Genomic DNA, 24,474 nt, shown 5'->3' with positions numbered 1-24,474 from the left:
TACTTTTTGGAGAAATGTCCTCTGGTCTGATGAAACAAAAATAGAACTGTTTGGCAATAATGACCATTGTTATATTTGGAGGAAAAAGGGGGAGGCTTGCAAGCCGAATAACACCATCCTCACTGTGAAGCACAGGGGTGGCAGCATCATGTTGTGGGGGTGCTTTGTTGCAGGAGAGACTGGTGCACTTCACAAAATAGATGGCATCATGAGGAAGTAAAATTATGTGGTTATATTGAAGCAACATCAAGACATCAGTCAGGAAGTTAAAGCTTGGTCGCAAATGGGTCTTCCAAATGGACAATGACCCAAGCATATTTCCAAAGTTGTGGCAAAATGGCTTAAGGAAAACAAAGTCAAGGTATTGGAGTGGCCATCACAAAGCCCTAACCTCATCCTATAGAAAATGTGTGAGCAGAACTGAAAAGTCGTGTGGGAGCAAGGAGGCCTACAAACCTGGCTCAGTTACACCAGCTCTGTCAGGAGGAATGGGCCAAAATTCTCCCAACTTATTTTGGGAAGCGTGTGAAGGATACAATTTAAAGGCAATGCTACCAAATACTAATTGAGTGTATGTAAACTTCTGACCCACTGGGAATGTGATGAAAGAAATAAAAGCTGAAATAAATCATTCTCTCTACTATTATTCTGACATTTCACATTCTTAAAATAAAGTGGTAACTGACCTAAGACAGGTCATTTTAAATTTTAAATGTATTTGGCTAAGGTGTATGTAAACTTCGGACTTCAACTGTATGAAATAACACATATAGAATCATGTCGTAAGCAAAAAAGTCCCGCTTCCACTTGTCCCACTTTCACTCTCTCTGTTTCCTCCTGTTTTCTAATCTGTCAACAACAACAACAAAAAAGCATTTAAAAAAAGGTGGAACTCCAGAAAAAAAATTCTCTCCATAGGACGTAATCATCCACCATCATTTCTATAAACCAGTTCTATTTCTTAACAATTTGATGAGATCACCGTAAAAAAAGGTAATAAAATTTTTTATAAATACAATGGCAGGAGAATCTATGACCTAGCTATGTAAACATAAGCAATGAGATCGGTGACACGTAGCCTACTTTCTAATAAGACAGTGGTATTGATTGAACAATCGAACCACACATAAAACTAAATAAAAACTCACTCAAACGTACATCATCAACCCTCCAAAGCCCAAAGCTCATCTCAAGCTAACTACTCCGACACAGTCAGGTAGAATGAACACTGTAAAATCAAATAATAGAAGAGTGGAACACATAATGAAAGTTCTGAAACTTCAGAGGAGAGCTAGAGTATTGGGTTCTGTTTGAGGTCTCTAGCTATTTCACTAGCTCTTTATGGCTGTGTGAATGCACAAACAACAGAAGTTACACATTTTCATCAGGACTTGGGAGACTCCCCTTCAGGCTCCTACTCACACATAGCCATTTCAAATAGACAGCTTAGGCAATTACACTGTGCCAAAGGAGCAAGCCACAGAGTTAAGCCACCTGCGTGAAGAACGTAGGCTACGTGCCAGCTGTTCACTAACAGGTTAGCCTCTGTCGACGTTCCAAATGGCACCCCGTTCCCTTCATAGTGCATAACATAGAGAATATGCAGCCATGTGGGACTTTGACAAGAAAAGAAGAAAGAAGAAATGTTCTTTAAGTGTAACACTCCAAGGTGCTACTGTATCTGCTAGCACTGGTTTAACTGGGGGGAGACATCGTCTTACTGTACAACAGGAGAGGTACTGTACTACTAGACCAAGCCACCTACAAGGACATATCCATTAATATGACCCCTGAGTGTTCAAACTACTGGAAAGACAAAGATCACATATAGCTCCAAAATGAACACCCTCTGTTAAAAAGAAGAGGCGCAACTAGGATCCCTGCTAGTGAGTATTTATGAACGTACTCCACTATATAAACACATAAACTCTACCTTTTTTTCTTCTTTAAACAAATGTGAGCAAGCAGGGATGAAACCAGGGTGAAACCAGGGTGAAACCAGGATGAAACCAGGGTGAAACCAGGGTGAAACGTCCATGGTGTGGTGTAACACAGTCAGCCTATAACAGATGGTGGGTTGTACACTAGAGTCTGGCTACAGTGAGGCTATAATAAGTAGATAGAGTCTGGAGTTGTGGATACGTGAGGGAGAGGAAAGCCCTGGTGCTTAGAAAGCCTCCTCTCCTCTCAGTCCTCTCTCTGTGCTGCGCTGCATCTCTTCTCCTGTCCCTGTGTTAGTTCATCTGATCTGCCCAGTGAGCTAGGGCTTAGGGGGCAGATTCAGACCCAAGCCGTGCAGGATTACTCGGGCCCTGTCACGTGACAATACCACCCATGCGCAAACTGTATGGCCATGATTAGAGAGAGAGAGAGAGAGAGAGAGAGAGAGAGAAAGGGAGAGAGAGAGAGAGAGAGATTATATTAAGCAAAAGACAGCACCATTTTCTTTTCTTTTAAAAAAAAATTACAGATAGCCAGGGGCACGCTTCAACACTCAGACATCATTCACAAATGATGCATTTGTGTTTAGTGAGTCCGCCAGATCAGAAGGAGTAGGGATGACCAGGTGTTCCCTTGATAAGTGCATGAATTGGACCATTTTCCTGTCCTGCAAACCATTCAAAATGTAACTAGTACTTTTGGGTGTGAGGGAAAATGTATGGAGTAAAAAGTACATTATTTTGTTGAGGAATGTAGCGAAGTAAAAGTTGTCCAAAATATAAATAGTAAAGTACAAATACCCCCCAAAAACTACTTGAGTAGTGCTTTAAAGCATTTTTACTTAAGTACTTTACACCACTGCCTAAACGTTGTGTGTTCCGTCCGTCTTCAAGGTGACAGGGTGTAGTAGAGAATGTCATCCAGACAAGATGGCCTGACCATGGCTCTAGCACATCAATATTGTGATATGTTAAGGTCTGTCATTGTATCAAATCAAAACTAATTCTATTTGTCACGTGCTTTGTAAACAATAGACTAAAAGTGAAATGCTTACTTACAGGCCCTTTCCAGCAATTCAGAGAAGAAAAAAGATAAAGAATTGAAGAATTGAAAAATAATAACACAAGGAATAAATACACAATGCGTAACAATAACTTGGGGTACCAGTACTGTGTTGATGTGCAGGGGTTTGAGGTAATTGAGGTAGATAGTCGTAATAGTTGTGCGCGGCCACGCAGTCTTGGGAGAACAGGGATTACAAGAGGGGACTAAGCACGCACCTCTGAGGGCCCCCCCCCCCCCATGTTGAGGGTCAACATGGTGGATATGTTGCTACTGACCCTCACCACATAGGGTGGCCTATCAGGAAGTGCAGGATCCAGTTGCAGAGGGAGGTGTTAAATCCCAGGGTCCTTAGTTTAGTGATGAGCTTTAAGGACACTATGGTGATGAACGCTGAGCTGTAGTCGATAAACAGCATTCTCACGTAGGCGTTCCTTTTGTCCAGGTGGGAAAGGGCAGCGTGGGGTAAAATAGAGATTGCGTCCTCTGTTGATCTGTTGGGGCGGTATGCGAATAGGAGTGGGTCCAGGGTGTCTGGGATGATGGTGTTGATGTGAGCCATGACCATGGCTACAGATGTGAGTGCTAGGTGCCGATATTCATTTAGACAGGTTGCCTTAGCATTCTTGGGCACAGGGACTATGGTATCAACTAAAACATATGTCAGTCCCTTCCCAAAAGACGTTATGGGACATGGGATTTCTGTGCTCAGCTGTGTCCATTGGCTTCTCTGACACTCATTTACACAATGATGATGATCTCTGTGTGTGTGTGTGTGCGCACACACACAAACAGGACATAAGAAGAAATATCAAAGAGTCCGATTACAAATGGAAGCCCTCAAATGAGTGGAGGGAACAAAGGGAAAGGAACATGAAATATAACAGGGGCATGAAAAATGCAGTTCAGGGAAGCAGGCTGTTGTGTGTCAATTAAAAAGACCAGAAACAAGGAGCTGGTCTAAGAGCTGAGATGCAAAGTGGAATTGAGAGGAGATTGGAAGAGAGAGGGGGATAAGAAAGCTCTGTGTAAACTCTACCATGGAAACTGAAAAATCACACACACACACACACACACACACACACACACACACACACACGAGCCAGAGTCATTAAAAGTTATTGCATAATAATGCTGTATAAATCAGCAGAGTATCTCTCTCTGCACAGAGACTATTGATTCCGGTGCTTGGTAGACAGAGAGAAACCGAGAGAAACATTGTTTAAACAGTTCTAGAGGAAGAGAGGGATGAGTGGAATGTGTTTCTTCATCACGTACCAATTGTCTTAGGGCCAGAAGTTTTTCCTATAACCACGTGACCTGATCAGGAAAATACCCTAGTTATGGGCTATGATAGGGAGTTTGTCCTGATCAGGTCCCATGATTAAGGAAAAACAAAAGGCCCTATGGGTTACGAATGTGTTTTAGAGAATCATTGTACCATCTAAAAAAATGGATTCTATTTTCAGCTGTTTGAAGCTGGTGTACAAAACCGAATGTAAAAGACTCATAAACAAAACTTAAGAACGGGAAGCATAGAAATAGGGCACATAGAACAGATCTACCACTTCTTAGACTTGCTTTCGATGAGAAAGCAAGAGACAGATCTATAACTCTATAACTCTATAACTCACATTTGGTCGGGTCGTCCCAAAAAGTTACATATTGCAGCTTTAAATAAAAGGGATAACCCATAGTTTAAGATAGAAGGGGTTAACCAAATCAACAGTAATGTTATTTTTGTCCCTTTAATTTTGACACAATCACAGAGCAACATCAATACACCCTAAGGCGCAGGGAGGAGAGTGATAGAGAGGCTGTGAGAGAAGCCAGCGTGAAACAGTCAGCACAGAAACAGACTGAAAGGGAAGTGGGATCAAGCTCGTTTTTTACATGCCTAAAGTCAAATGTGATACCAAGTCATTGCTCATTTGCATTGTGCATGTCTTAGAGAGAGAGAGAGAGAGAGAGAGAAAGAAAGAGAGAGAGAGAGAGATGGGGGGTGGTGGGAAAGAAAGAAGCATGAGCAGTGGGTGAGAGGAGAGGAGAGAAAGAAAGATATGAGTGGGAGAGAAAGAGAGGAGGAGTCAGTTTGAGGGAGGATAATTGGAGAGAGTAGTGTGTTCTTGGCCCACTTCCCCGGTGGAGAGACAACAAGTCCAACAGTTGGACAGGTGGTGTGGGGATGGTGTTGTCGACCGGCAGGACTGACGAGCTGAGACTCTGCCCGGTGGACATGTGGCTTCGCCCGCTCCTCGTCTTTGACAGGGAGAGACTGTGTGTGTGTGTGTGTGTCTCAACTTGTGTGCTTGTGCGTGTGTGTGTGTGTGCTTGTGCGTGTGAGTGTGTGCAGCCTGTTGTGACCTGGCAGAATGAATCACTTGCGGTGCCACTTATCACAGTGACTGGGTCTATGGGTCAGGACACAGGGTGAACCTCTGGTGAGGGAGTTAAAGTCTGGGGACAGTTGTCACTGTGATCTGTGGGGACACTGCCACTGTGACACAATACACATCAAGCTTATGGGAGATAGCTTAAAGCTTAATGTGAAATGTGGTTCTTGCATGTCAGCATCTACTATATACTGTATATAATCTCTCTTTCTCTCTCTCAGTTACTCTGACTTGTGAGGCATTAGGTTGTAGGACTGTATCTGTGCCAACAGGCTGGCCAGGACCTTCTTATATGAATAATGTAGGCCCAGAGCATTGAAGGCATGGTAATATATACAATTGGGAATAATCCCAAAATTACCAATGTCACAACAGTTTCTAGAAATTCCATCTGAAAATTACACTGTACCACCATAACCGCCCTTCATCACCTTTAGTCAAACTGCAGTCGTCTTGTCTGGTTTTGTTTTTAATTGCATGTAAACAAAGAGACTGAAAATAGCCGGGACGATTTGGCCAAGAAAATGTTCTATGAAAGCAGAAAAGGGTTGGTTGTAATCCCGTGGATTAAGGGATTTCACAGGCACATGTGCACAGTGTACATAATTGGGGCCAGATTACATGTAGTTAAGAGAGGTGGGAGGATGATCTGCTGGGTGTGTGTGGTTGGGGTTGGAGAGCTAGGGGTGAGGGGTGACGGGTCTGACACCTCCTTCTCTATTTGTACTGACAACCTCTAACTCCAACACAACACATATGTTTCAGCCTAATATCAAGGTCTGGGATTCCCTGTAGAAGGGGAGGGGTAGGGTGAGGCTACTACAGCAATCATGGCTGTTGAGAGGTGAATATACATGATATTAACTATTTACACTTTCTCTTGTGATAACAATGATAACTGCAACAAGCAAAAACTGACCAAAAATAGTACTAAAGTACAAAAAAAAATGTTTTTTGTCCAAAGCAAGACAAAAGTTGGCACCAACATAGCAAGAGAGTTGCTAAGAATGAAACACTATATATTGACCGAAGGAGCGTTAACATCTGTTTCCATTGACGCCGAATGTAAATATTGGGACGGATACAACTCGGACTAGTCCGCTTAACCCCTCCCCTCCATCCAGACCATTCAAAACGATCACAGACAAGACATCTGGAATGGATTAAGAGTCCTGTCACCTCTGCCGCAGACGAGAGCGCGTGTGATCGTACCAAACATATGTTGCCCTGATGCCACCGATGACATTCTGGAAAGCTGGAATGACAGCTGTGAGAGAGCCAGTCAACCGTGTCTCACCTCCTGACATTGAGATGCACACGATCCATATCGCTACGGGTCAAAACCAGACCCAAAGCCTAGACAGACCAGGGAGCAAAAGGACAGTCCTCTGGTCAAAGACAAACTGAAAACATTGGGCAATTGTAGGTCAAAAGGGGATCAAAATTGCCTGTGACAAATGAACAGATACAAATTCTCAATGATGCACCAGCAATTACTTAAATGAATGTACCAAAGCAAAAAAATCACCAAAGTACATGACTTGGTATTCGTACTTCAACAACAAGCACCAGGGTAGCATGCAGATGAGGATCAAATATGTCACAGTATAACAACTAAACAGCCGATTGCCCATGCTAGCATGTCTAGGAGCCAGCCTTCAGAATAGGGTGATCATGAGGAAAAGTAGACCTACGGTAAGTGTCACCAGTAGAAGCTCAAAGTGAGAACAGGAAAGATAATAGACTTACCGTGGCCAGCTCATCAAACTTCCCAAAGAGCTCATTGAGAAGTTTGACCAGCTCCTGGGCTGTGCACTGAGACGCCAGGCTGGTAAACCCCACAATGTCAGCAAACAGGATGCTGGAAGAGAGTGAGAGATAGAGAGAGTAGAGATTAGAAAAATGAGAGAGAGAGCGAGAGAGTTGGGGTTGAGGAGAGACAGAAATAATACATTCCAAGATGACAGGTACTGCATAAGCTTCCTGATATAACAGAGTCGCAGACCTGAGATGTTAGATCGCGCCGATGAGGGATAGAGATGAGCATCGCGTGCTCGGTCAGATTGTTGAAATGAGCATTGTCTCTTGTGATAATCTGCTTAGATTGACAGCCAATGAGATGATCCATGTTCTGTTCCATTGCCTGACAGGCAGTGGAATCAAGCAGGACTCAGAATAGCAACATGGATTGTTCTTCCCCTAGATCATTCTCATAGGGATCAACGCAGAGCCATGCCCTGTTAGGAGTTAGACAGACAACATACACCTCCCTAAGTAGTTAGTATCTGTTTTACCATTATGAATGCACTTTATGTATCCAGTCCCCCCCATTTGAAGAAGTCATTCACCTGTAGTGTATTAAATGTAGTCAAAAGTTTGGTATTTGGTCCCATATTCCTAGCCCTAATGACTACATCAAGCTACAAAATTGTTGGATGCATTTGCAGTTTGTTTTGGTTGTGTTTCAGATTATGTTTGGATTATAATAAAAAATATTTTAAAAACCTGTATTAGAAAATCTCTTTCTCTGAGCAATTGTATTAGTATAAAATAATATAATTATAACATTTTTTAAGCATACAATATAGTTTAGTATAGGGCTGACCTATATGGTCAAAATATCGTATGACAAAATATTTCAAATTTTTTACAACATGACGGTATTGTAGGTTTTTTAATAAGTTCTAAATTTGCTTTACGAGTTGTGCATGACCCTAGGGTGGCAACACAACATGAGTGATTTCAATTTACACACTGCTACGTAGGGCTGCACAATGTGTGCAAAAGATCTAGGCCTTATTTTTTACCAAATATTACAATGGCACTTGGACTGAGCCTGCAACGCTGCCGGCTTCATACCTAAGTGGAATCATTTATGCCACAAGGCAACACATTATCTTTGAGTTTGCAATTTCACACAAAAGAATGGAGAAGCGTGCATTTGTTTACTGTATGTCTGATGTCGAGACTTGACACATGTAAAAGATGAAATACCTCCCAAATGAAATGGTGAACTGTTAAGGTTTATATTTTGTAAAACGACAGGCGGGGTGTTCATTTGAATGTCATGCTCATTTTATTATTTAAAAGTGGAACATGAATTGCATCATTGAAGTCACAAGTGCCCCAAAGTTGATTGATTCTCGCCGTTCCCTGGAAGTCACCCTCTGAGTTTTGTCAGCAACACATGACAACAGAGAACCCGCCAAGCGAGTTGGTAGGGGCGAGGCGGCGGTTCGGGATTCACAATAGTGAGCAATCGGCATATGATCTAGTGGTCGAGCAACAACAACTGCGCTCCTTGAGTGATAAGGGGCTTAGTGAGACAGCGGGAGAGAGATGAGTCAAGTAGTAAACTACAAAAACGGAGGGGTGTATCACATTTAACCAACTAAACACTGAAATACCATTATAGAAGGTAATTGTGCATATAAACCACTATACAATAAACTAGGGTATATTTTAATATTTATTTTTTAGGCCTACCATATGTTTTTCTCATTTTTATCAAGGGTGCCAATAATATATCCCAGACCAGCCATATTCCCTCCAGCCCTGACCCCAATAAACAAATCATCCTATTAGAGCCATTACTGTGAGCAGATGTTATTAACCCAGTGCTGAGTAATATCCTCCCCCAGCGCCCCAGCCCCAGGTCTCATGGGGCATTTAAACCCTGGACCGAGCATCTCAGACAGCGCTGTCTCCCAGTCTGTGTTGCCCGCAAGACCGCATCGCCAGGCCAGGCGGACATACTGTATTTGACCTCGCCATGTAATCCTCCATCATCTCATCCAGCCAGATCTCATCACATTCCAGGGGACTTCTCTGCCATCTCCCTATTATACTAATGTGTGGTGGGGCTGAGTACTGCTGTGACGGCCAAAAAAAACCTGCCAAAACACATTTATGTTCTATTCAGTGTATAATGGACCAATAAACATTGTATTGTATCGTAATGTAACCTAGCCTTTCTGAAGCAGCCAGGCGAGCCTAGTGCACGTGATTGGAATGTAATCATGTGTGTGAAAAGGCTTGCAAAGCAACTCGGAGGGGTTCAAGGCTAGAGGTGTGTGTGTGTGTGTGTGAGGAGCAGTTGTTGACGTCAAGGCTCTTGTAGAGACTGGTGGCAGTGGTAAAGAGCCTGCTTGATGAGATGGCATGTGGGTCACAGTGATAAAAGCCACCCTGAGCAGAGGGTCAATTACTTCCTGGATGGATAATTCTGCTGATTCTCTGAGTGAGAGGACAGGGAGGCCGGCAGTGTTGTGACACACACACACACATCATCAACAGGTGTAAAGTCCCCAGAGGGCCGTGCTCTAGGAGATCTAGACCTGTCAAGCCAGACCAGAATGTGTCAGGTGGGATTCAGGAGATGGCTGTGAGGCAACCTGCCTGCCTGTCTGTCTGGGTTACGCAACAATAGCAGACTGTCAGTAGGATTGGGCATGTTGCCAGTAATGTGGGACAATGGAGTGTGTGTGTGTGTGTGTGTGTGTGTGTGTGTGTGTGTGTGTGTGTGTGTGTGTGTGTGTGTGTGTGTGTGTGTGTGTGTGTGTGTGTTGCCCGTTGGTTTGAAGGCTGCAGGAAGTGGCGGATTTACAAAATTGCCTCAGGTCTTACATTGCCTTCAGAAAGTATTCACACCCCTTGACTTCTTTCACATTGTGTTGTGTTACCGCCCGAATTTGAAATGTATTAAATTGTGATATTTTCGGTCCCTAACCTACACACAATACCCCCATATTGTCAAAGTGGAATTATGTTGTTAGAAATGTTTACTGATGAATGAAAAATGAAAAGCTGAAATGTCTTGAGTCAGTAAGTATTTAACCCCTTTGCTCTGGCACTTTCAGAGCTGGGCAGGGAAGAGAAATAGAAAAGGAAGACATTTCTGGAGTAAAAACACAGGTGCTGCCGATCATACTGCCACTGTCGTTGAGGCAGAGGACATGTACTGTATATGTAACCCATGTATCTGATGCTGTCTAGCTAATAGTATGGCATGACATAATCAGATATACACAGTTTCCTGTTTCACTGCTACTGCATTGTTTAGTACACAAACGAGCTAAAGGCTCTGATGCATTGCTTTTCTAATTCTCTTCCCATCTATGTTGTTTCCCTCTCTTCCTTTCCCAGTATAATTCTGCACACACCATTGCCTTCCTGCTTTTCCCTCTTTCCTTCTCAGTGCAACACAGACACAGCTTAATGTGATGTAAATTGAGAGTTGAATACAATCGAAAGCATCTATTAACTTATCTCGTTTGCAAAGAAGATTCCCTTATCAAGGAGCATTATAATCTATGGCTGGCATTTCATGTGAGGTAATGCTCTGTAACATACTATGGTTTTTCTTAGCTTAACTTTGGCAATGTTTCATATGTTTCTTATTTATAGACACGTTTATTAGTACGGCATAATATTTAAGTGTTTATAAACTACCCACACCGGCACCGTATCATAATAATCCAAGCTACCATAATCATTTCATTTCAAATCCAGTCGCGGAACATAATAACAAACTATTGACTAAATGACTGTATCACTGTTTACTTTTCAATTGCAGCCGACCTTAATCATATTATTCACCCCTTGCAATAGGCTTGGATCTCTTTCAGTAGATCGTCAGTGGGCACTAACTGCATGTGAACAAGGCCTAAAGCCCTTTGGTGCAGTGAGAGGCACATAGCAATCAGCAGCACTCCACTGAGATGTGTCCATATTTAACCACATACACACACACACACACACACACACACACACACACACACACGCACACACATCTGCACACACACACACAAACATACACACACAGCCTTACGCTAAACAGTTTAGTGTCCATTGCATTTAATCTCCTGTAGAGGCTTAATCCCGAGGCTAAGCAAACTTCCCACCTCACGCGTCAACACCCCTCTGACAACATGAAGGAAGTAAATATACAAAGTGAAAAAGGGAGAAATAAAGAAAATGAGGAAGAGGAGGAGAGTAGAGGGAGGATAGAGGAAGAAAGAGACAGAGAGCATGGAGTGGGGGAGAGGAAGACAAGAGGGGTTGATAATCAAGTGAAGAGTAGCAACAGGAGGGTGGGAGAGGGAGAGATAGAGAGAGAGAGAGAGAGAGAGGGGGAGAGAGAGAGAGAGAGAGTGTGAGAGAGATGTAACACTGTACATAGCCATAATAGGACATTTGAAATGTCTCTATTCCTTTGAAACTTTCGTGAGTGTAATGTTTACTGTTCATATTTGATTATGTATTTCACTTTCGTTTATGATCTATTTCACTTGTTTTGGCAATGTAAATATATGTTTACCATGCCAATAAAGCCTTTTGAATTCAATTGCAAAGAAAGAGGGAGGGACGGAGGCATGGAGAGAGAAAAGTAGAGAGAGAGAGAGAGAGGGAGGAAAGGAGTGAGGGAAGGAGGCATGGAGAGAGGAAAGTGGAGAGAGAGAGGGAGGAAAGGAGTGAGGGAAGGAGGCATGGAGAGAGGAAAGTGGAGAGAGAGAGGGAGGAAAGGAGTGAGGGAAGGAGGCATGGAGAGAGGAAAGTGGAGAGAGAGAGGGAGGAAAGGTGTGAGGGAAGGAGGCATGGAGAGAGGAAAGTGGAGAGAGAGAGAGGGAGGAAAGGAGTGAGGGAAGGAGCCAAAAAAGCTCTTTGGAAGTGGAAGAGTTACTGACGAAGAAGCACTCAGTCAACCCACTGAATAAATTGCTGGTCCCCCTCCAGCGAAACCAGTGTGTTGGTCGGTAACACTCTGTGCAAGCTAATGCCATCTGGCAAACACTGACACCAACCACTGACTGAGACACAATGCCCCTCTGTCAGCTCACAAGAAGCTTTGCTCAATGCCAATTTAACCATTACAACAGCAAACCCAAGCGTCAAATCTGGAGGAAACCTGGCACCATCCCTCCGGTGTGTTCCATAACGGTGAAGCATGTTGGTGCCATCATCATGTTGTGGGGTTGTTTTTCAGCAGCTGGCACTGGGAGACTAGTCAGGGTAGAGGGAAAAGTGAACAGAGCAAAGTACAGAGAGAGATCTGAAAATCTGGGCCAGAGAATTCAGGACCTCAGACTGGGGCGAAAGGTTCACCTTCCAACAGGACAACGACCTTAAGCACACAGCCAAAACAACGCAGGAGTGGCTTCGGGACAAGTCTGCGAATGTCTTTAAGTGGCCAAGCCAGAGCCCAGACTTGAACCGGATCAAACATCTCTGGAGAGACCTAAAAATAGCTGTGCAGCGACTCTCCCCATCCAACCTGACAGAGCTTAAGAGGATCTGCAGAGAAGAATGTGAGAAACTCCCCAAATACAAGTGTGCCAAGCTTGTTACGTTATACCCAACAAGACTCAAGGCTGTAATCGCATCGAATGGTGCTTCAACAAAGTACTGGGTAAAGGGTCTGAATACTTATATATATATATATACATACATACACAGACAATCTAAAAAATAGTTTTTACTTTGTCATAATGGGGTATTGTGTGTAGATTGATGAGAATATTATTCTTTTTTAAATCCATTTTAGAATGTAATTTTACAAAATGTGGAAAAAGTCAAGGGGTCCGGAAACTTTCCGAATGTATATGGTACATTTCAGCTGCAGAGCAAGATTATCTTTCCAAGCCCCCGAACTCTCTCTCGGCACATGACATTCCGTTGCTAATTTAAATTGAAAAGTATAAATTACGTCAATTGAAATAACGTTACTGGTTACCTTAATCACTGTAATCACATTTTCAAGTAATATGCCAAACGCTAGTTACAGTTGAAATCGGAAGTTTACATACACCTAAGCCAAATACATTTCAACTCAGTTTTTCAACATTCCTGACATTTTATCCTAGTAAAACTTCCCTGTCTTAGGTCAATTAGGATCACCACTTTATTTTAAGAATGTGAAATGTCAGAATAATAGCAGAGAGAATTATTTATTTCAGCTTTTATTTCTTTCACCACATTCCCAGTGGGTCAAAAGTTTACACACTCAATTAGTCTTTCGTAGCATTGCCTTTAAATTGTTTAACTTGGTTCAAATGTTTCCGGTAGCCTTCCACAAGCTTCCCACAATAAGTTGGGTAAATTTTGGCCCATTCCACCTGACAGAGCTGGTGTAACTGAGTCAGGTTTGTAGGCCTCCTTGCTCGCACACGCTTTTTCAGCTCTTCCCCCAAATGTTCTATAGGATTGAGGTCAGTGCTTTGTGATGGCCACTCCAATACCTAGACTTTGTTGTCCTTAAGCCATTTTGTCACAACTTTGGAAGTATGCTTGGGGTCATTGTCCATTTTGAAGACCCATTTGCGACCAAGCTTCAACTTCCTGACTGATGTATTGAGATGTTGCTTCATTATATCTATCCACATAATTTTCCTTCCAGTCCCTCCTGCAGCAAAGCACACCACAACATGATGCTACCACCCCCGTGCTTCACGGTTTGGATGGTGTTCTTTGGCTTGCAAGCCTCCCCTTTTTCCTCCAACAATAATGATGGTCATTATGGCCAAACAGTTCTATTTTTGTTTCATCAGACTAGAGGACATTTCTCCAAAAAGTATGATCTTAGTCCCCATGTGCAGTTGCAAACGGTAGTCTGGCTTTTTTATAGCGGTTTTGGAGCAGTGGCTTCTTCCTTGCTGAGCAGCCTTTCCGGATATGTCGATATACAGTAGGACTCATTTTACTGTGGATATAGATACTTTTGTACCTGTTTCCTCCAGCATCTTCACAAGGTCCTTTGCTGTTGTTCTGGGATTGATTTGCAGTTTTCGCACCAAAGTACGTTCATCTCTAGGAGACAGAGCGCGTTTCCTTCCTGAGCGGTATGACGGCTGCGTGGTCCCATGGTGTTTATACTTGAGTACTATTGTTTGTACAGATGAACCTGGTACCTTCAGGCATTTGGAAATTGCTCCCAAGTATTAACCAGACTTGAGGTCTTGGCTGATTTCTTTTGATTTTCTCATGATGTCAAGCAAAGAGGCACTGAGTTTGAAAGTAGTCCTTGAAATGCATCCATAGATACACCTCCAATTGACTCAAATTAACTCAAATCATGTCAATTAGCCTATCAGAAGCTTCTAAAGCCATGACATAATTTTCTGGAATTTTCCAAGCTGTTTAAAGGCACAGTAAACTTAGTGTATGTAAACTTCTGACCCAGTGGAATTGTGATACAGTGAAATAATCAGTCTGTAAACAATTTTGGGAAAAATGACTTGTGTCACGCACAAAGTAAATGTCCTAACCGACTATAGTTTGTTAACAAGAAATTTGTGGAGTGGTTGAAAAGCAGGTTTTTCAACCACTTCAAATATATGTAGAATACTATCATAATGTGATCTTGCAGACATTCATTCAGCTTTGATCTAATTAAACAAGCACCATTCGTCAAAGTAACTTGTTATCTGGGCAGCCGAATGAGTAGAGCAGACCCAGTTCTATAAAATAAATCATATTTTAAGCTTATCGGCAGGAGACTTCCAGGGACTTCTAAAACGCAGCCATATCGTTTAAATGATCATCGGAGCTAACCAATGCCAAGTTTCTACCCCTGACGCTGGGTTGGGAGTTTTGGAGTTTGGATGGGTGTCCTACCTGACGTTGTCGTGGCGTTGGATGTAGATCTTGTGGAAGATCCTTTCAGGAGGCTTCAGGAAGTCTTCTTTCATCTCCATCGCCACGTTCCTGGGCAACAAACTCATCAGAAGTCGCTCCTGTGTGGGTGGGTGAGAGAGAGAGAGCGAGAGAGAGAGAAAGAGAGAAGGACAGCGTGAGGAGAAGGAAAGAGAGGTATACTTAAAAGTCAATCAGACTTGAGAATATGAGAGGAGAGTGTTAGTGGTGGTGCAGATAAGAAAAGTGAGAGATAAAAGGTGGTGGAACAAACGGAATTGAAAAAAAAAAGTGTGAATGAGTCACCAAGTGTGTTTAAAGAAATAATATGAGAGAAATATAGAAGCCTGTTTTTACCCTTATGCCTTTTTGTTAATGTGTGTTTGTGTGTCTGCATGCTTGTGTGTCCGTGGGAATTTGTGTGTGTGTGTGTGTGCATGTGTGTGTGTTTATACCTGTTTCTCATTCTCATCCTCCATGCGTAGCCTCTCCTCGATGCAGTTGCGTGCCTGTAGGAAAGCCTTCCTCTGTGCTCGCTCAGTCAGGATGCGCACAAACAATCCAGAGAGGTTCACACTGGTAAACAGCACTGTGTTGGCCACCAGCTGCAAGCACAAACAACACAACATTATACCACTTAGCATACACCTCATAATCTTTCATCCAAAGTGACATAGGATCCCTGCGGAAATTGAAGGTGTGGCTTCAGTATTCCTAGTCCCATGCTCTCACACCAACTGAGCGACACTATGCTCTCAAGTTAAAGACGGTCTGAAATACCAAATACATGATGCAGCTTTTTTCCAAAATCCTAGGGGAAACACTGGCACATTTCTTTTGTGGAACGAGAAGGTCACTTTCGGTGATTCTTTATTATCACAACCGTCAAGACGTCAATCTGACTGTTTTGAATTTTTGGGCATTTTAATAACTTCCTTTCAATAAAAACATTGAACCTACCTGTCTCTGACTTTTCCAAATGATGTGTATTTAACACTCTAGCAGTCCTTTGAGATAAATATCATAAAAGACTAAAACTTTTGGGGCATTTCAACCTCAAAGCAACATGACGGTCGAAATGACCGTATGCATGTTTAACAGTAGAATAGCCGGCAGTCAAATAAATCAAATGTAATATCCACAATCAGAGAGAAATCATTCATATTTAGTTTAGGAAGGTCATATTAGACATGATACAAAAGACAATTTATTTCAAAAGAACAGAATAACATGTTTTGAGTTTTATGTATAGGTACTTACAGTACTTGCCGAGGCTATATGGCTTCGCCATGCCAATGAAATCAACTTGTCAATTTAGCATACATAACACGCTTGTATTCATTTCCCTGCCCAACCACAGTCAACACATATACTGTATTTTACAGTAAGAATATAAAGGGATATAACAGAATACAATTCATCACTGTTTGCCACCAGCACTCACAGGAGGAGGAGTGGAGCCGTGGTTATACTAGGAAAAAGTTATATGATTACCATATTCTGTGCCATTTTGAGAGTTGTTTGGCAAAACCAGGTGAATTTGGAAAGCTTAGAATCTGCTCTCTCCGATAGGGTATAGCAATCAAAACATCTTGTCTGCATGAACCTCTGCAGGATGATTTGAAAAAGTGTTTTTTGGTCAGCTATTTGTCAGTGGATGCTGTCAATGTATGCTGCGCTGGTCATCAGTCTCAATTTGGCAATTCATCATTTTGTCACCCATCAGACCATTATCTATTTAATCTTGTCTTTGGGCTCACATCTATTATTATATGTGTGAAATTGGTTTCAATATACTGTAGTTTAGACACGGTCTGGATGGGCTGTTAGCTAATTGAACATTTAAAAAATAATTCATTATTTTAGCTATTTATCATGGAATATTTACAAAATTGAAATATTGAAATATCAACAGTCAAAATCCCGGCGCTCCGTGGGTTAAAAGCCATTATGTTGACGTCATCTGAAATATAGACTGACTGATGCGGCGTCACTGCGCTGTGGTGAGATGATAAAGGAAGAGGTGGCTGTGCGCTTGTGGCTCTAATTCACACCACTGCTCACTCTGTTTGCTACCAATATGTTGTAGCCTAACTTGTCACTCTGATCTCAAAAGGGACATTGAGACATTTTTGGCAATCAAGCCCTTTTTGTACTTACCCAGAGTCAGATGAACACATGGGTACCATTTATGTCTCAGTGTGAAGTTTGAAGGATGTTGAAGGTAGTTTCACTACCGTTAGCAGAATGACTGGCAGACCGGACCCATTCAATCTGGCCCAGGGGATGTTTGAATAAAAAAAATGTAATGTTAATAGGAAATGATTATTTTGGGTTAAAAAAAATACACTCCAGGCCGCTCTTGAATGTCTACAACGAGAAAGTATGGAGAAATGGGCTCCCAAGTGGCGCAACGGTCTAAGGCACTACATTGCAGTGCAAGAGGCGTCACTACAGACGCTGGTTTGATCCCGGGCTGTATCACAACCGGGCTTGATCAGGAGTTCCATAGGGCGGCGCACAATTGGCCCAGCATCGTTATGGTTAGGGTTTAGCCGGTGTGGGCAGTCATTGTAAATAAGAATTTGTTCTTAGCTGACTTGCCTAGTTATGGAGAAATGGGCTCCCAAGTGGCGCAGCGGTCTAAGGCACTGCATTGCAGTGCAAGAGGCGTCACTACAGACGCTGGTTTGATCCCGGGCTGTATCACAACCGGGCTTGATCAGGAGTTCCATAGGGCGGCGCACAATTGGCCCAGCATCGTTATGGTTAGGGTTTAGCCGGTGTGGGCAGTCATTGTAAATAAGAATTTGTTCTTAGCTAAATATTAACTTTAAATAAATGATAATGGACATGTACGTTTTCAAATTACTGCCATTTTCAAATAAGCTTGTTTTCACCTTTGTTGGAAAACAATGTAATTGAAAACAAACACTGCATAGCCTCAAAGCATGGTTAAAAATATAATTGTATCTCATGGATGGTCAGTCCTTGCATCCATAGCTCTGTCTATGAATTTTACAGTGGTTACATTTCCAGTCCCACTCCTCAGCTATTTACCAAATCAGTGGCCGGGTGATCCGCTTTGGTATTCTTTGAACTGCTGATTGACCCTTTAATGCATAAAGTGCTAAGTGAAGCTGAGGTATCAGAAACCACCTGGCCTAAACACATTGCACATTGACGGACTGATGCATCGTACAGACAGAGGAAGAGAAAAGAGATGTACTGCACATTCACAACCATTAATTTGAAGTCAAAAATGAAGTATTTGCTTTGTCTTGTCAATACACATTTGGAAGCAATCACTCAGGGTGTGTGTGTGTGTGTGTGTGTGTGTGTGTGTGTGTGTGTGTGTGTGTGTGTGTGTGTGTGTGTGTGTGTGTGTGTGTGTGTGTGTGTGTGTGTGTGTGTGTGTGTGTGTGTGTGTGTGTGTGTGTGTGTGTGTAAAAGCACAGAGGGGTAAACATAAGTGGGCTATGCTTCCAGCTGAGTGTAGGTCAGGTAGGAGAGAACAACAGATAGACAGAGCCTGTGTAAACTGAGTGTTTTCCATGTGGCTGAGCATGACTGGGCCTGGAGATGTGACCTTTAGCACCCAAACACAGACACACACACACATGCACAAGCAAACACACACACACATACACTGTATGTCAGCCTGTCTTCCTCACCAGCAGTAATTTTTTCTATAGACCCTGATTGGTTATTCACCACTGGTGTTTCCAAGGTCTGCTGTAATACAGTTGAAGTCGGAAATGTACATACACTTAGGTTGGAATAACTTAAAACTCGTTTTTCAACCACTCCCCAAATTTCTTGTGAACAAACTAAAGTTTTGTCAAGTCGGTTTGGACATCTACTTTGTGCATGACAAGTAATTTTTCCAACAGTTGTTTACAGACGTTTACATACACTAAGTTGACTGTGCCTTTAGGGTGCATTACGGCCACACAAAGGGGATGCCACCGTGAAATTCTAGGCATTATCAAGTGCTTGTCAAATTGTGAATGAGTAACTGATGTAGTGTGTACAGCCTGCGCAAAAAAACAAACAAAGCAGAGCTCAGGCCTTTCAAGCTACATTTTTCAAATCATCATTAGAGTCTCATCGTGCAGCCTTAGAATGTTTTAAAAATAACATATAGGCCAACGTTTGTATCACAACTAAAGTTATATTAATAACTCTAAATGAACCATATAAGAGTATCTATTTCTTTGTTAACCGCTCAACACAGAATAGCAGCATGTGTGCACTCCGTCAAACCGTTTGGAGAAAATGTCCTTTCTATTTTATTCAGCTTTGTTCAGTTGTATTCTTCATACTATACAATAATGCCACGGAATTCGAGGAAAATCTTGTCTGCTAAATGAACTAGTGTAGCCCACATCCATTTGGCATAGCCAGAGTGTGCTATTCTGTTCTGTTCTTCTGAAATAGACTCAATTTTCTTCATATCATGCTTCTTTAGACCTGTCTAAAATAAATTATGGATTTATTGTGATGGTGTAGGTTATATTACATGGATTTATTAGACTTCTTAAAATGTAGATGTTCCAAAGGTCAGTATCAGTAGGCTATCTGTGGAAGCCAGGAGATGCTAAATGGGTTTATTTTAATTAACGGTCAATTACCGTGAGACCGAAAGTTATTTGCTTGAAAATCACCAGCTGAAGAAATTTCGTGACCGCCACAGCCCTACTCACAACCGCAAATCATTATTTCTGTCTGTAATAATGCCCTTTTGTCGGGGGAAAACTAATTCTGATTGGCTGGGCCTGGCTCCCCAGTGAGTGGACCTGGCTCCCAAGTGGGTGGGTTTATGCCCTCCCAGGCCCACCCATGGCTGTGTCCCTGCACAGTCATGTGAAATGCATAGATTAGGGCCTAATGAATTACATTTTCAATTGACTGCTTTCCTTCTATGAACTGTAAATCAGAAAAAGCTTTGAAATTGTTGCATGTTGCGTTTATATTTTTGTTCACTATAGGTAAATGATAGACTAGTAAGAACAAGCAGCTCATTTAGACAACACAATACAGGAAACAGCATCCAATAAGTTAATTAGTTATACTGTACTGTAGGGTGTGTGATTGTATTTGATGAGGACAAGCTTATATTGTCAACATGAATAGCAAATGGCATAAGCTGGGATCTGACCCGATCCCCAAGGCACAAGAAATCCATGGTCTCATGTCTGCAATGCAGACAACGAGACTCAAGTATCATGATCACACATGATTGGTGTACTGGTGAACTCTTATAACAGAATTGAGCAATGCTGTAGTGGATAATCAGGAGAGGGAACATAATCATTTTATGTCCTTCTTGCTCTGACTGAGATTTGGTTATTATTGGTTTGTTTACACTACACATAGCCTCACTGTGACCCTGAAGGGAAGGGGGCCTATAGGCTTGTTTGGTGGTTGTTGGTTGGTTGAAACACAGGTCCTTTACGGTCATACCACTGAGCTAATCTCCAGGCTTAATGGATTAGCTTTCCCTTCCTAGGCTGTACTCTGCTACCGCTAGCGCTGTCCTTCACACACCGTCCTCCTGACACACGTATAGGCTACACGAGCAAGATATTACATGCCACATGCTAAAGGAAGTAAGCAAATCAGAGCTGATATGACTGAGGGCTAAACCTCTCCAACACAGAGAGAGCGAGCGAGAACAAGACCAAGAGAGAGAGAGAGAGAGAGAGAGAGAGAGAGAGAGAAAGAGAGAACTTGTTGAGACAGTCAAGACATTTTTGGTGTTAAGTTCTTTGGTTTGCTTGACCTTTTATTAACTGTCTGGTTGTCTAGTATCTGGTTGGGGTCATCAACCACGGCCTGCTTTGGTTCTACATCAAGTACTTTCAGCCTAAATGGACCAGATATTCCCTATGAAACAGAGGCACACTGTACGTGAATCCTGTCTGAGCACTGTCCGTCTGGTCTCTCTGTGTGGTCCTGTTTGTTTTATTCCACTCTGTTGGCAGTATAGGGTGATATGAGGTTGGGTCATATTATTTGACATACAGTGCATTCATAAAGTATTCAGACCCCTTCCCCTTTTCCACATTTTGTTACAGCCTTTTTCTAAAATGGATGAAATAATTGTTTCCCCTCATCAATCTACACACAACACCCCATAATGACATCACAACACCCCATAATGACAAAGCCAAAACAGGTTTTTAGAAATTAAAAATACAAACAAACAGAAATACCTTACAGAAATATAAATAATATAATTTCCCATTTTTTGTTGTTGTTGCATACAATATACTGTAGCTTAGTATTTTAATTATTTATTTTATAGGCCTACAGTCATTACTGCTCATCTTTTTCAAGGGTGTCAATCATTTAGGCACACACATCACGGACCCAAGTCAAATCAGTCACGCAGGCTATTTTGAAGTCAATGGTGTGAGACAGATACAGCTCTATTGCCTATTTGCATGCCCCCCCCCCCCCCCCCCCCCCCCTCCCTCCCTCCTACCTCAGTAACATGAGGCTATTAGCCTAGAACTGAAGCAATGTCAACACGGAAAGCCTGCTTATACTTTGACTGACCAGACATGGGCCCGGTTTCCCAAAAGCATATTAAGGCTAAATTCATCGATAGAACCTTCCTTCGTAGGAGAATCGTAAAATCTCAGAGCAGTTCCCCAAAGCCAATGTTATTAACGTTGCTCTTGAAAACACTCGTAATCAAACGCCTGCCTCAGACCACTCGTAGAACAGCCAAGCGCGTCGTTTTTTGCCCTCCTGCGTCACTTTATACACAGAAAGGTCGCTGCTAAACATAGAATCACATGGTTCGTCCGTCTCTCTGTGACCGCCGATAACTTCAGAACAAAGTTGACTACAAATAAAGTTGCCAATGTCTTTGTAATTGATACAAACAATAAAAGTATAAAAATACACTTCAAATGAAAACCGAGATGACTGCATTAAAACATAGCATAAACAGTAGGCTATAGGTCTATTTCAATCATATTGAAATACATTCCAAATTCAATCCATTAAGTTATATGTTGATACTTGTAGGTTACTGTCTGTAATTTGTCTCAATATATTATATGATGTCTAGCCTAATATCGGTGATTTATTGCTGGGCACAGATGTCAATTCAACGTCTATTCCACGTCGGTTCAACGTAACTTCATTGAAATGACGTTAAAATAACATTGATTCAACCATTGTGTGCGAGTGGAAATAAGCCGCATCAATATCTACAGCCGTAGATGGTAATATGAGCTGATCCGTCGTCGGTATTGTGAAATAATGTTAATGATGAGGTACGATTTGATTGGAGAAAGCTAATATGAGAGCAGCTCTCCCTTTCTTTTGATTTTATCAGCAGGATATTGGCTCCAACAACGCACTTAGCGACCATTCTCTCCGCGTGGTGTTTTGGGAAAAGCATGTTACATGTTCGGCCATTGTAGGAAAGATGAATCGTTAAAACACTCGTAAACCTAAATTCCAGGCCCTGCTCTCCTGTCTGCAGTTGTGATCACAATCAGCCACACGTCATTGAAGTCCGTGTTTAGATTGAACTACTGAGCACCTCTCCGCACGTTATCGCACACGGCTTTGCACTTTCTACTATAGTATACATCCAGCACGCGCTCCTTATAAAAAAACAGCCTGCCTTGAGTTCACTGATGTTTCTATTCTACATAAATCTAGGGCACTACAGATATAAAACCGAAACATATTTTATTTCAAAATCAAAGCAGGAGGATAAGCAGTGCTCAGACGTCGTATGAATCGCGCGCAAGTCGGTGACCCCCGCCGGTCGCTGTCCACTTGATGGTGCTGAACTTCATATTGACAGGCTCATTCTTCCTCTCGCTTTTCCCTTATCTGTTCTAGATTAAAGCCCCATTATCCATGCTTCGAATAGCCTAGCCTGGTGGTTAACTATGTATAGCCTACTTACCGTTCTCCATAATTTCTGCGTCTCAACTGTCACGGAGGTGGCTGTCACAATTATATGAGAGATGGCAATCATTATTCCAAACATCACTGCTAACAGAGTCCGCACCGGCAGGAGCGAGTAGGCAACGAATGTAACCAGCATGAGCTGCCACATGCCTTGCTCCGGGTTGGTCGGGGGCTCCAGCCCCACCGCGCCGAGGGAGAAGGGACAGCAGAGGAACGAGAAGGTGAAGCCGAAGAGCAAGGTCAGGTTGACGATCTGCTGGAGCTGGGTCACCTGAAGGTACTTGACGTTGGTGACAATGAAGAGGGACACGAAGACGATACAATGTACCGGATGGGACCCCTTGGAGATGGTCAGGTTGGGGCCGGACAGCAACTCCACCACCGCCAGCGTCGATGCCATGACGATGAGCACCGCCAGGGCTTTGAGAGTGGACGTCTGCTCCAGCTTTAGATTGTAGTTCTGGAACAGAGACTCCAGCTCCTTGCAGTCGAACTCATCCTCGCATGCGATGGTAGTCAGAGGGACGCCTGGTGGACAATGGCTTTTCTTCCGCCGGGTTTTGACTTTCTGAAACGGAATTTCCTCCATGTCAGGGCCATTCATAAACTAGACACTGGACCACACAGCGCGCCACAGACCGACGCCGGGAAACAATCAAGCACGCAGCAGTCTAGAGAGGAGAGCGTCCCGGATCACTAAGGCTGGAGGACTGGCCTGCCACTGTAATCTCCTGACGCGCGACATGCACTATCCACAGGTTGAAATCCGTTGTTCGTCGAGATCAGTCACCAAGGAAACGTGCAAGCATGTTCGCCCCTTGAGCAAGACTCCAAAAAGTATTTTTCGTTTCACAAGGACAACATCATGGAAACAGAGTCCCGCACACGACGGTCGAGTTCTGAATCTAACAGCTTTTCGCAAGGCTCAGATTGGATCACGCATGCGCATTATGAGGTGGAGATAAGACACGTCTCAGTAACTCAACAGACAACAAGACAAAACAGACTTGAGAGGTATGGAGGACCAAACCTGCCAAAATTAGAAATACATAAATGCACATATAAATGGATAAATAAATGAATAAATCCACACATAATTAAATAAATTAGCAAGTTAACAGAAAAATACTGACTAAAATGTATTAATTCTCTACATATCTACATGTATTTAATTATTTATCTATGTATTATCTAAACATTCTAACTTTAATTCATATATATATATATATATATATATACACACACACACACACACACACACACACACACACACACACACACACACACACACACACACACACACACACACACACACACACACACACACACACACACACACACATATATACAGTATATCACAAAAGTGAGTACACCCCTCACATTTTTGTAAATATTTGAGTATATCTTTTGAAGAAATGACACTTTGCTACAATGTAAACTAGTGAGTGTACAGCTTGTATAACAGTGTAAATTTGCTGTCCCCTCAAAATAACTCAACACACAG

The 24,474-nt window shown here is 42.5% G+C and overlaps 1 protein-coding gene across 1 annotated transcript in view; it reads right to left on the bottom strand.

Moving 5' to 3' along the window:
* The window catches only part of LOC109872139 (adenylate cyclase type 1), a 59,670-nt gene extending 35,762 nt beyond the window's left edge, over positions 1-23,908 (bottom strand). The window contains exons 1-4 of the mRNA XM_031807293.1: positions 22,966-23,908; positions 15,482-15,631; positions 15,009-15,127; positions 7,146-7,257 (exon numbers count right to left, since the gene is read on the bottom strand). Of these exons, the coding sequence (XP_031663153.1) occupies positions 7,146-7,257; positions 15,009-15,127; positions 15,482-15,631; positions 22,966-23,574 (990 nt within the window). The 5' untranslated portion in view covers positions 23,575-23,908. The remainder of the gene's footprint in view (positions 1-7,145; positions 7,258-15,008; positions 15,128-15,481; positions 15,632-22,965) is intronic.
* Between the last annotated feature and the right edge of the window lie 566 nt (positions 23,909-24,474).

This window comes from Oncorhynchus kisutch, linkage group LG27 (genome assembly GCF_002021735.2).
Source record: "Oncorhynchus kisutch isolate 150728-3 linkage group LG27, Okis_V2, whole genome shotgun sequence".
Taxonomy (NCBI): Eukaryota; Metazoa; Chordata; class Actinopteri; order Salmoniformes; family Salmonidae; genus Oncorhynchus; species Oncorhynchus kisutch.
This window is presented reverse-complemented; position numbering and strand designations above follow the sequence as displayed.